The sequence below is a fragment of the Sarcophilus harrisii genome, chromosome 5 (assembly GCF_902635505.1).
Source record: "Sarcophilus harrisii chromosome 5, mSarHar1.11, whole genome shotgun sequence".
Classification (NCBI taxonomy): domain Eukaryota; kingdom Metazoa; phylum Chordata; class Mammalia; order Dasyuromorphia; family Dasyuridae; genus Sarcophilus; species Sarcophilus harrisii.
In genome coordinates this window covers 17,201,483-17,213,789 of record NC_045430.1, presented here as the reverse complement: position 1 = coordinate 17,213,789, position 12,307 = coordinate 17,201,483, and the positions used below count along the sequence as shown (strand labels likewise).

General features: G+C 46.9%; 2 protein-coding genes across 3 annotated transcripts in view; one reads left to right on the top strand and one right to left on the bottom strand.

The window, feature by feature from the left end:
• Window positions 1–5,433, bottom strand: part of LARGE1 (LARGE xylosyl- and glucuronyltransferase 1) — a 566,453-nt gene extending 561,020 nt beyond the window's left edge. Inside the window, exon 1 of the mRNA XM_003771101.4 lies at window positions 5,012–5,433. The gene's annotated coding sequence lies outside the window, so the exon portion shown is untranslated. The remainder of the gene's footprint in view (window positions 1–5,011) is intronic.
• LOC116419327 (basic proline-rich protein-like) lies at window positions 5,426–9,786 on the top strand. 2 transcript variants are annotated; one of them, XM_031938648.1, is made up of 2 exons: window positions 5,426–6,658; window positions 7,248–9,786. In XM_031938648.1, exon 1 carries the CDS (start codon window positions 5,620–5,622, stop codon window positions 6,529–6,531), a length of 912 nt encoding a protein of 303 aa, XP_031794508.1. In that variant the 5' UTR covers window positions 5,426–5,619; the 3' UTR covers window positions 6,532–6,658; window positions 7,248–9,786. The 2 variants fall into 2 exon arrangements, with proteins under 2 accessions (XP_031794508.1, XP_031794507.1); XM_031938647.1 differs by having other exon boundaries at window positions 5,426–6,748.
• The last annotated feature ends 2,521 nt before the right edge of the window (window positions 9,787–12,307 follow it).

The following is a 12,307-nucleotide window of genomic DNA, read 5'->3' as shown; positions in this document are numbered from 1 at the left end:
AGAAATTAAATTCAATGCTCACTTATCATTGATGATAAATGTTACCATGTCACCTATTCCCTATAAATTTCCCAAATACATATTGCCCATTTGAGCAAGAGACTGGAACAGGGATCTACTGATCCCAAGAGGATCCGCTGAAGGAGGCAGGGAGATGGGAAGGACACTGATTCAAAACCTGGTTCTCATTCCCGTGTAATTTTCAAAAAGTCACTTCAGCCTCACAAGATCTGGGTTCTCTCATCTAGAAAATGAGAGAGTTGGATTAGAAGACTTTGGAAGTTCTTTTCAACAAAGGCAGCTAGGTGCTACAATGGATGGAGTATTGGAAGTATTGAAGTATTGAAGTCAGGAAGACCTGGATTCAGATCCTGCCTCAGACATTTCCCAGCCTGTGACTCTTATCAAGTCAATTAATTTCTGCCTGTCTTCTTTTACTCATCTGTAAAATAGAGATAATAGCATCACTTTTTCAGGGCTGTTGTGAGAAGCAAATGGGGTAATATTTGTAAAGAGCTTTATATAAACATTAACAATTATCTATCATTGTTCAACCTATGATGCTAAGATATCAATTGCCATCTACCTATGCTTTATTTTCTATTTAAGGAAGGCCTCCCCTCCACTTTTGCATGGGGAAATTCAATCAATTATTTACTATTAGGACCATAACCATAATCATCACAACCCTACCTCCATCTCTACTACTACTACCACCACCACCATTACCATTATTACTACTTCTATAACCATCACCATTATTACTACTATCATCACTACTATTACTACTACTACCATTATTACTATTACCACCACCACTACTACTCCAACAATAACAAAAAGCCCTCCCAATTGATCATAGATTTAGAATTAGATGAAATCTTAGAGTCCCTGAAGTTCACCCCCTTATTTTACAGATGAAAAAACTGAGTTTGAGATAGGTTAGATGGATTCCTTAAGGCTAGCCAAGTTAATAAATGTGGAACAAGATTTTAACTCAGGTCTTCCATACTCCGAGCCCAATTAATCAAGGCCTGTCAGGCTGGCTCATAGTAGAGTTCTTAAATGGACTGTATTCATGGGCAAACAAAACTATCTGTGCTTTCCCCCACCAACCTTTGGAATCCCACAGGAAAGAAACCCATAAAGAACACATATCTTGTCATCAGCCATTATAATAATAACATTTGCTATTCCGGTAGCTCTGTTATCTGAGGAAAGAATAGCACTTTTAGGACACTAACTCATTAGCATCTCTAGCACCTCTAAGAGACTAGACAGATAAATCTTCATTTCACTAACAGGACAAATTGTCCCCACAATAAGGGAGTAAGAATTAGGGCTCAGAAATAGGACTGACTCAATTTGTGCCCTGGACAACTGTTCCCATGAGCAGAGCCATGTAACTAGGACAGGACAGCTGGGGCACTGGCCCAGGGTATCAAAATTTAGAGTAAAAGCAATCCATAAACTCTTTTAGAAACCCTAGGAACAACTTTATTTAGCAATTTGTTAGCAAGAATGCTTAAATACCTATATGCCCACCCTCAACTTAACTATACTCTAAAGGCCAATGTCCCAGAATGTCCCCTACGATTGAGTTTATGCTAAAGAACTGCAAATTGTGTGAAGAGTGTCCCAGGAACTAAAAATGCTTGCTGTGGCACTGGTCAAGAAATGGTAAAGATGATGATGATGATGATGATGATGATGACGATGATGATGATGATGTGATATTTTACAGTACTTCAAAGTTTGTAAAAGGCTTTACAAACATTACCTCATTTTATCCACACACAATCTTAGGAGATATATGTTATCATTACCTCCATTATACAAGTAAGGAAACTAAGGCAGATACAGGTTAAGTGTCTTACATGGTCTCATGAAACCTCTAAGTATCTGATCCAAAAATTGAACTCAAGTCTTCTTGACCCCATCTCCAGGATTCTATCCCATGCTTGACCTAGCTGCCTAGCAGTCAATCATAAAAATAAAACATGTGAGAATTTCAAGGTTGGCTTTGCCTGGTACTTCTGTTCCTTAGAAGTCTGAGTTCCTTAGAAGATCTATCAGGATCATGATTTCTATCTCTGTCACTTACTAGCTGTGCTATCTCCTACAAATCATTTAAAGTACCTTCTGGAGCTTCAGTTGCTAAACTGTAAAATGGGAGAGGTTGGGACTAGGTGGTCTGTGAAGTCCTCTCCGGCTCTACATATGGGATCCAGGTATCCTAAGGCAACTTCTCTGAGGTTCAGTTGTCTCATCTGTAAAATGAACCCATCAGTCAGTCAACTAACCCTTAAATGAGGAAGTCAATACTGATACTACCTTGTTCAGAGACTGAGCTGAGGAAAGTACTTTAGAGGGCTGAACATGCTCCATAAAAGTGAGCTATTACTCTTACTATTTAAGGACAGCATTATCTAACACACACACACACACACACACACACAAAAAACACACACTCACTTTCATTCTCACACACAGGCTCTCTCGCTCTCTTTCTTTCCCTCCTCTCTCTCTCTCTCTCTCTTTCTCTCTCTCCTCTCTCTCTTTCATAAACAATAACCTAGCCTCTTGTGGCTGCTTTGCACCAAATGCCCCATTGCAGGTCTCCCAGACCAAGGCTGAGTTGTGCTGTTATTTCCTGTGCTATGTTCCCATCAGTACCAAATTTCCTTGTGAGCTGAAGCACCAAAGGCAGCCCTAAGAAAACCAAGAAGGACCATAGGCTTTTACCAAGCTGAGCCAAGTTTCTCCATAGGTGAGAAACTAGAAAATTAGCCCCCCCTATTATACTGATAATGCAGGTGACTCCAAGCTGCAGTGACTAAATAGATGCATTTTCTTCTATAAGAATTTTTGAAAATATAGAAGACCAAGCAAAGCCTCTTAGCAACCCTCTCATGTGGCTTAAGTACTTGCAGAAGCTCATGAGACTAGAATACCATCCAGCTCATTTCTGTAAACTCCAATCCCATTTTTAAGCAGGAAATTAATGTCACACATAAGTTTATTAGTTACTTGGTAGCTACCTTGCATCCATTCCAGATATCATCAAGAGGATCTGTGTTCAAACCCTTACTGTGCCATTTACAATTTGAGTGATCTCAGACAAATCACCAAGTCTCTCTAGGCCTAACTGTTAAAACTAGAAGATTGGAATAGCATTAGATGGTCTCGAAGGTCACTCCCAATTCTAAATGTGGGCCCTTATAAATCTGCCTACTGTAAACCTGCCTACTGGACGAGGTTTTTGTTGTTATTGTTGTTCTGTCCTTCCTTAGACATCCCCTCATTGGAGACAATATCCTTTCCTCTGCTGCTCCATTTCCCTGGTGGTATCAGTGATGGGTCTGGATTCTATCATTTCAGTTAGTAATTCTGGTTCTGCCAACTATAGTTTCCAAAAAAGAAAAGTTCATTAGGAGAAATGAGAAATCTCAACACAGTCTCTTAATACTATGAATTGGGATGTACTTTATAAGCCAGTTTATTTGTAGCAACTATTTGTTGATGTGTGTGTGTGTGTGTGTATAAACACATATTTCCAAAAGGTAGAACCTTATTCTTGTCCTAGTCTATTGAAGGACCCCTCCCTCTCTTCTAATGATGGGCCGAAAGAAAGAATAAAAGGAGATATATATGTATATAAACACATACATTTCTAAAAGGTGGAACCTTATTCTTGTCCTTGTCTATTGAAGGACCCCCCCCCCCTCCGCTTTTAATGATGGGCAGAAGGAAAGAAAAAAAAAAAAGGAAAGAGGAGAAAAAAAACTAAGCCAGAGGGAGGAAATCTCTATAAAGTAGGGGGACAGTTTTAGCCTATTTCCAGGAAGGGTAACTTCGTTCTCTGCTAGGGAAAGGTGAATGCTTCCATTCATCTGTCCTAGAAGCCAGCACTGGAGGGACAATCTCTTGGGTCCCTTATATAAGCCATTGTAAAACTTTGTGTGACATTCACTGAAAATGTAAGCTGCTCCCTGAGGAGATCCTTTTAATGGACTGAGTGACAAAATTCACGGGTTCTGAATTCAGCGAAAACCTGCTCGGCAGCGATAGATCATGAGCAGAGGAGATGGGAAAAAAATCAAATCCATCCCTATTTAAGAGGACCACATCGGGATGGATTCCATGCACCTGGCTACAATCTGTTCCCTCTAAGAGACCCATTTAAGATCAAATGGTTCTGAGCAGAGTCCACAGGTTTAATCAATCTCAAATAGACCAGGTTATGTTGATAGATTACAGGTTCATTCTTCAGAGGGAAATAAAAGCTGGAGCCAGGTAATCACACGATGGACAAAGTAGCTGATATATACAAACTTTGGGGCACCTGAGCCCTTCGGAATCACTGTGAATGCTTGAGCCTCTTATTTATCGACCAACTCATCAGCAGCAGCTTTGTCTGATAGTAATGAGATGTCTTGTCTAAGTGATATCTATGCTACTCGCAGACTAACTGCTCCTGCGAAGACCTGGCTGCTAACTTGATTATACCCTGCTTACTCACCCACCCACCCCCGTTTGAGTGTTGTCTATACAACATGGAGAACAGAAAAGTTCTCTCCCCCCCGCCCCCTTTTCCCGGGATCATGCCAGGACAGGCAGATGTGTGCCCTGCACGCTCGGAGGAAGGGGCTCTTGTAAAACCAGTCTCTCCAAAGGCACAAATGCCCACCAGCATGCCAGGGGGCATCCCCTGCTGTGCCGCCAGGGGTGTGTGTGGGGGGGAGCAGTGCACTGAGCTAGAGAACAATCTGGGGGCTCTGAGAAGAGGATGAAAGAGGGAGGAGGAAGGGAGGGAGGAGGAAGAGAGGAGGGAAAAGAAAGGATTTTCTTTGCAACTACTTCCCTCTGGCTCTCCGAGCTGAGGAGGGGGGCGGTGATTCAGCCCCTCCAGCCCCACGTTCCGGAGTGACAGCCACAGGTTTGGATAACTTGTCCGGAGGAGGTTAAAGAAATCCTGCTCGGTCTGCTCGCCGGTGCCCGGCGTTCTTACCTTGACCGCTGGAACCGCCCGGGAGAAGGCGGAGGAGGCGGCTGGGACGGGCGGCGGGCTCTGCCTAGCTAGAAGGTGTCGGTTCGGGTCCAGGGATGCGGGAGCAGCTGTGCCAGGCGGTGCCAGCCGAGGCGGCCGGGAAGCGGCGGCGGCTGCCGCTCGGGGTCCTGCTGCTCTCCGCTGCCGCTGTGGCTGCCGCTGCTGCTGCCGCCGGCGGGGCTGCGGTCCCCGCTCCGGCTCCGGCTGCCGCCGCGGCCGGCTGCTGCCCGTGGGACTGCTCCTGGGCACCGGCGGGCGCGCTCCTCACGGACCAGGGCCGGGGGCCGCGATGCCCCCCAGCTCCGGGCCGGGAGGGCTGGTGCCCTTTAGGGCCTGCCCGCTGCTCCTGGCCACGCCGCCGCCGCCGCCGGGGGAGGGGAGGCTGGCCGCGCCCGCCCGGGCCCCGCTGGCCCCGGCCGGAGGAGGGCTGAAGGGGGGGAAGGCAGCCCAGGCCCGGCCCGGACGGCTGGCAGGGGGAGCGGGCGGGCTCGGGGCGGCCTCTTCGCCCCCTCCCCCAGGGCCTGCGCCGCTCGCTGCTCCGCGGGAAGGAGGGCGATCCCGAGCCGGAGATGGAGGAGGAGGAGGAGGAGGAAGAGGAGGAGGAAGAAGAGAGGAGGAGAGGGCCTCGCCCGGCCTGGGAAGAGGAGGCAGGGGGCGGGGGTGAAACCCCGAGAAGGTCACCGAAGCGGAGGCGCCGGGAGCGGGGCGAGGAGGGGGGGACGGCGAGGAGGGGGCCCGGAGAAAGGCAAAGGAGGCGTCCCCGCCCGCCCCCCGCTCGAACGCTAGCTCCTCCTTCTCGGCCGCGGCCGCCGAGCCTCCCCGGCCTGGGCTGGCTTCCCGGGCACTGTCCGTGCCCAGCCGGCGGCGGCCGGGGCTGCCCGGGCCGGGCGCCTCTGCGGGTCCGGCCGCGCCGGACCGGGCTGAGCCGGCCTGGGCCGGCCGCTGCTCCCCGCGGGGCTGGTGCCCCGGCTGTGCGCGCCGAGCGTCCCCGGAGCAGCCTGGCCCCGCCGCCGCCGCGTGCCCCGGGCTCGGGCTCAGCAGCTGCAGTGACTGTGTGTCTGTGTCGTGTCTCTACAGCTGGGGGGACCAGCAAGCCGGGGCCGGCTCCGAGGGAGGAGTGGGGCGGGGCCCCGGGGGGCGGGGCCTACAGCCCCCGCCCCCCGGCTCCCCGTGACCCCATGGAGAGGGCCGGCCGGCCAATGGGAGAGGGGGTAGCGGGGCGGCCGCGAGGACGGCCCCCTCCCCGGCGCCCTCCCCCCGGCTCCGCCTCCGGCTCCTCCGGCCTCCCTCCCCAGCTAGCGGCCGCAACACCCGGAATGGGGAGCCCGTGGGCAGGATCCGGACCGACGGGGACGAGCCGGGGAGCTGGGGCCCCCCCCGCGCCCCGGCGGCAGCCAAAGCGGCCGGAGGGGAAGCCCCCCCACCGGCGGCCCGGCCACGGCGCTGGGCTCCCCGAGAGAGGTCCCCTTCGCTGCTTCTAAAAACAGCCCCCGTTGTGCACGCACCAGATCTCAGCCAAAGGGCTGAGGCGCTCGGAGCGGGAGAGGAGGAGGCAAGGAAGTTTTTTCTCCTCTTCCCTCCTCCTCCTCGAATCACAGCTTCTCTCCGGTATGTGCACAGGCTGAAAACAGCGCGAGGAAGACCCAGTGTGGGCTTCGGACAGCATCCTCCCGAGGGCTCCTTCCGAGAAGGGATGAGGTGGGTGGGAGGGTGGGGGCGATTAGAATTTCTCTGGTTCCCTCCTTAGTGCAACAATTCCCACGCATCCCTCGCCACACCCTGAGCCCCCCGTATCCTCCTCCTCCGGCTTTTTTCCCCCCCTCTTGCTCTACCCATCCCCTTCAGAAGCATCCCATACCCCCTTTCCTTCTGGACCTCTAGAGGGGCTCAGCTTGCATCCATCGGGAGCTAAATTAGGAACTGTGTCCGGTGGAAGGGGCCAGGCGACAGAAATGGGTCTCATCTCCGAGGTGGGGATGGGCGGAAACTGGGAACGAGTGGAATAAGAAGGGAGAAAGCTGAGGACAGGGAGAGGGGGAGGCTGGCGTCTGGGGAGCTGCAGATGAAAGGAGGAGGCCCCTCGGGAAACCTTGGGAGGGGCAGGAGGAGGAATAGAGATGCTAAGGGGACAGCTCCGAGTTGGGAAGGCGAGGAAGAGACTGACACTCCGGATCCAACTCTCCGGGTTTTTTCCCAGCTCCGCTCCCCAAGCTTCTGAGGTCTCCCACTAAAGGGTCGTCCAGCTCCTGAATCCCAACAACTAGAAGGCTGCCAGGCTGCTCGTCTCCCTCCAGAGAGCCCTGGGACCCTTGGGCATGATGGGAGAGAGAGCTGAGAACGCAAATTCGGGGACCGGGAGGACCAGATGTTATTCTGGAGGGAGGAGGAGCCTGAAAGGAACACCGGGACCCCGATCTCTGGGACCGCACCCTACAGGGCAGCATCCTTGCCTAAAGAACCCAGCCGAGAGTTCGGGAGGCCCGTGAGTCTCTCGCCATTCGTCCCGAACTCCCTCCCGGCCTTTGCCCGAGTCGCCACACCCTTGGCGGGTCGGTTCTTCTACATCCATCGCCACTCTTAGAACCCTCTTATACAAGGAACCCTCCAGAGCTAGTTTCCCAAAAGAGGGTTCTCCCAGTGGGAGAGCCAGCTGAGCAAAAGGAACTCCAAGACCCGTACCGAGGCGCGCCATGAAGCTGCGGGACAAGTTCACGGTGACGCCCGGGGCCCGATGCCTTATCTCTCTCTCTCAGCGAAGAAGCTAGATCTTCCCTGGGAGCAGAGGAGGGAGATGCTATCTGGCTTTGATGTCATTACATTGGCAGCGCCGCGCATAATAAGATAAAATATTATCTAATATCCCAGATCCCATTAAAGTGTCAAAGTTTAATGTCAAGGCTTTTAGCTCAAACGTTGTTTCCGTTCTCCTGGTGATGGGTAGGTCTGTTCGGAACGCCTGGAAAACAAAGGGCTCGTATTTATGTTTTATTTTATTTTATTTTTGGTGAGTGTCCAGCGCTCTCCCTTTCTTACTGTCTTCCTTCTCCTCTATTCCACTCAGACAAAGTTAAAACAAGGATGTGGTCTTTATTTTTATCCCGGAGCTTGGCTCCACTTCATTAGTGGTGTAAAATGCATTATTATAATACATTAGCATATTAATAAAGGCGATGTGACCCAGAGAGGGAAAGAGAGATTTGAAATTTACAAGCAAGAAAGGAATAATTGAAAAAGAGAATCCAGCAAAGGGCAAAGGGGAAAGGGTTGTGTTTGAAGGGTAAAGTGAGGGGGGGGGGGAGTCTGATTAGCTTGAGAACTGCCCAGAAGCCCAAGAAATAGAGAGCTGGAGTAGTTATATGTTTGAATAAAAAGGAAATTGGCCTGGGTGTTGAGAGATGCAAATCCTAGATCTCCCACTTCCTAGCAATGAGGCCTTGGGTCATTCATTCTGCTTCTCTGAGCTTCCTTCAGTTAAATGAAGAGGTTGGACCAAACCAGCTTCTGGGACAGTGAAAGGGAAAATGGCAGAGCTGAGAGTGACTTATAACATTTACAGAAGAAGAAACTATTTCCCAGGCACTTTTATGTCTTGTGAGAGAGAGGTAGAAAGAAAGGAGAATATCTAAGTGACCTTTTAGTCATACTAGTTCTAGAGATGGAAATAGCTTCGGATGACATCTGCCCAACTCCTTTCACTTTACATCCCATTTAGCCAATAGCATATCGAGGTTGGCAAAATCACACAGATTGGGTCAGAATCTGAATCTGGATCTTATAGCAATTGATATGGAGTCAAATACAAGACTTCTTTCTGAGTACTACATGACCTTAAATGAATCACACTGGGATTCTCAGTTTCTTCATCTGTAAAACGTAAGATTAGACTGCATGACCCCTGAGGTCACTTCATTTATAAATCCATGATTGCTGAAGTATCTTCCAGTTCTAAACCACTAATCTTTGTTTGCCCTTCCAACCCTAACACAAAATTCTGAGATTCTGTATGATCCCAACTCTTCATCTAATTAGCTGAGAGACCTGAGCAAAGTCCCTTCCCATAACTGAGCCTCAATTCCTTTATCTCTAAATGAGGGAAACGAATTTAGATGAACTCCAATGATTCTCCTAGTTATAAAATTCCATTATAGAAAACTCTCCATTCTGTTGATTAGGATTCTGTTGATTAGCATTAGAATTCACACTGAATTGAATTAAAATCCATGTGCCCTTTAAGAAAAATATACCACTTCATCAGTTAGGTACATTAAAGTTTCAGATCTGATATGCAATAATAGATAGGCATTTTCACTGTTTATTTCCTTTGTTTTACCAATTAAATGGCAATAGCCAAATCCCAAAGTGGATACTGCGCCTTCTCCTTTACCCTTCCTCAAGCTATTGGCTTCCCAGAATGCTGCAGGATGGGAATCTTTGTCAAAATGAACCATTTTCCATGGGGAAGTCACCTCCTGGAAGGTGTATGCTCTGTTAAACATTACCCAAACACCAGATCTGAAAGATCTCTTTTGAAAAGTCTGTAAATGCTCCTGAATTCCCAAGCCCCAATACCTTCAAAAATCTTGAATAATTCAATCAATTCCTGAGGAATTCCTGAATCCAAAAAAGAAAAAGATAGAAAAGAAGGAGGGAGGGAGGGAAGGAAGGAAGGAAGGAAAGAAAGAAGGAAGGAAGGGAGAAAGAAAGAGAAAGAAATAAAGAAAGAGAGAGAGAAAGATAGAGAGAAAGAAAGAAAGAAAAGAAAAGAAAAGGAAAGGAAAGGAAAGGAAAGGAAAGGAAAGGAAAGGAAAGAAAAGAAAAGAAAAGAAAAGAAAAGAAAAGAAAAGAAAAGAAAAGAAAAGAAAAGAAAAGAAAAGAAAAGAGGGAGGGAGGGAGGAAGGAAGTAAGGAATACACATGTGGAAAAGACACCCAAGGGCATTCCTTTCCCTGCTGATGAATTCTAACCCCCTCTGGCAAACAAAGTAGAAATGAATTGAAAGGATATGTAGCATGGGCTAGATGAAATAAAATATCTTTTAAGATCCTTCCATGCTCTAAAGCCTTTAATCTTATGTCAGACAAATTAAGTCCAGCTTTTGAAAAATATATCCTGCTTTGCCACCTTTCTGGAAGGGTTAAATAAAAATTGTGGAATTTCTGCCACCTATTTACTTCTGCACTCATATTATGCCTGTCAGAAAGAGATTGAGAATGGCCTCTCTCAGAGAGGGTCAAGGGGACCTGAGACAGTCTCCGGAAATCAGAGAGCAGAAATAGCCACTAGGGGGCCCTAAAAGCATCTACAAGGAAGGAGACACAACTATCCTCTCCCCAACTTTCATCTTCCCCATTTCCCTTTCTTGTCTTCAAGCCTGAAATTAGTACTTGGAAAAGACTACAGGGTGCAGTTTGGAAGCAGAGTGCTGTTATGTGCATTTGTGTTTGCATAGTGTGTGTGTGTGTGTGTGTGTGTGTGTGTGTAAAGTTTTTGGATGGGGAGTTGATGAGGAGTGAGAATAGGGAGCAGGAATTAGAGAAGTGATTATATATGTGTGTATATATATATATATATATATGTATATATTTGCATGTATGATATAGGTAAATTTGCTGTATGTAAGTGCATATTACGTGTGTGCTTGTGTGAGTATACACACAGCTAAGAAGAGCTGCAAAATACATGTATGTGTATATACACACATGAACCTGTATGTTTATCTCCATATCTGCAATCGTGTGTGTTTGCATGTATATTGACCCCTTATTTACATCCCATCTCAAATAGCTGTTGTATTTTTCTACCTCTCACCACCATAATTTGGGTGAGGGTTATGTGCAGAAAATACTGAATTTAGAACAAGAAACTCTAAGAAGTTACAGACTCATTTCCTACACAACTGTGATTAACTAACTCAACTTCTCGGTGCCTCATTTCTTCGGTTCTAAAGTAGGATTGATAGCACATGTAGTACTTATTTCATAGAGTTTTGGGTGAGTTTTTGTAGTAGTAATGATAATAAGAATCTCAGAATCTGAGAGTTGGAAGACACCTCAGAGACCAGCATGCTTAAACCAAGAGTTAATAATTTATTCAGGAAGCTAAGTGGAAAGCATTGGCAATTTTTGTTTGTTTATTTTTAAATAGGGGAATGATGCGGTCATAGTTATAATCTTAAAGTAATACTGATTCCTTTGACTTTCCTATTAGTAGCTATTTTGAGAGGCATAGTATCTGCCACTGGAATCAGGAAAACATGGGTTCTAGTACAATCTGTAACCTTTATTGGTTGCATAAATTGTTTCATCTCTGTGTCCTCCATCATCCCCTATCACGACCCCTTAAAATTATAACAGCTTCAGGACTCTCCTGAGCCTCCTTTCTCTGTAGATGATTTATTATTTATTTAACCATCTATTGATGATTTCATTAACTCCAAATGACTCAAATATCATCTCAAAGCAGAAGTCTCTAAGATGTATTTATCAAGTTCATCTTCCTCTCCTGAACTGGTACCACTCCCTCGTGACCAACCCTCATGACCATGCTTATGGGACTTCATCATCTGATGATCAACTGATCATCCTCTAGGCATCTCAAATTCAACATGTTCCAAACATTAGTATTTATACTTTCCCCTAAACCGTCCCCCTCTTCCTAACTTGTCTATTTTTGTTCAAGGGATTTGGGTTTGCAAACTCAAGGTCATTTTCAACTCTTCCTTCTTTTTCATCACTCATATTCATCCATGTGCCAAATTTTGTTAATTTTATCTACAAAAGATCTTTATTTGTACCCTTTTATACACTCAGATCACCACAACCTTACATCAGGCCCTTACCACCTTTCAACTGGATTATTACAACTTCATAATTAATCTCATCTCTAATCTCTTCCTTCTCTAATCTATCATTCACATGGCTGCCCAATTGATTATATATATATATATATATATATGTGTGTGTGTGTGTGTGTGTGTGTGTGTGTGTGTGTGTATGTGTGTATGTGTGTGTGTGTGTGTGTTGAGGCAAATGGGGTTAAGTGACTTGCCCAGGGTTACACATCTAGGAAGTGCTAAGTTTCTGAGACCAGATTTGAACTCAGGTCCTCCTGATTTCAGGGCTAGTGCCTATCGACTGCACCATCTGTGGTGTGATAAAAAACAAACAAATAAAAAAAAACCAATGAATTGGCAATATCCACTAAGCTACTTCAGTGTTTCCATCTTTCCTATGGGACAAAAACCAAATTCTTTTGTTT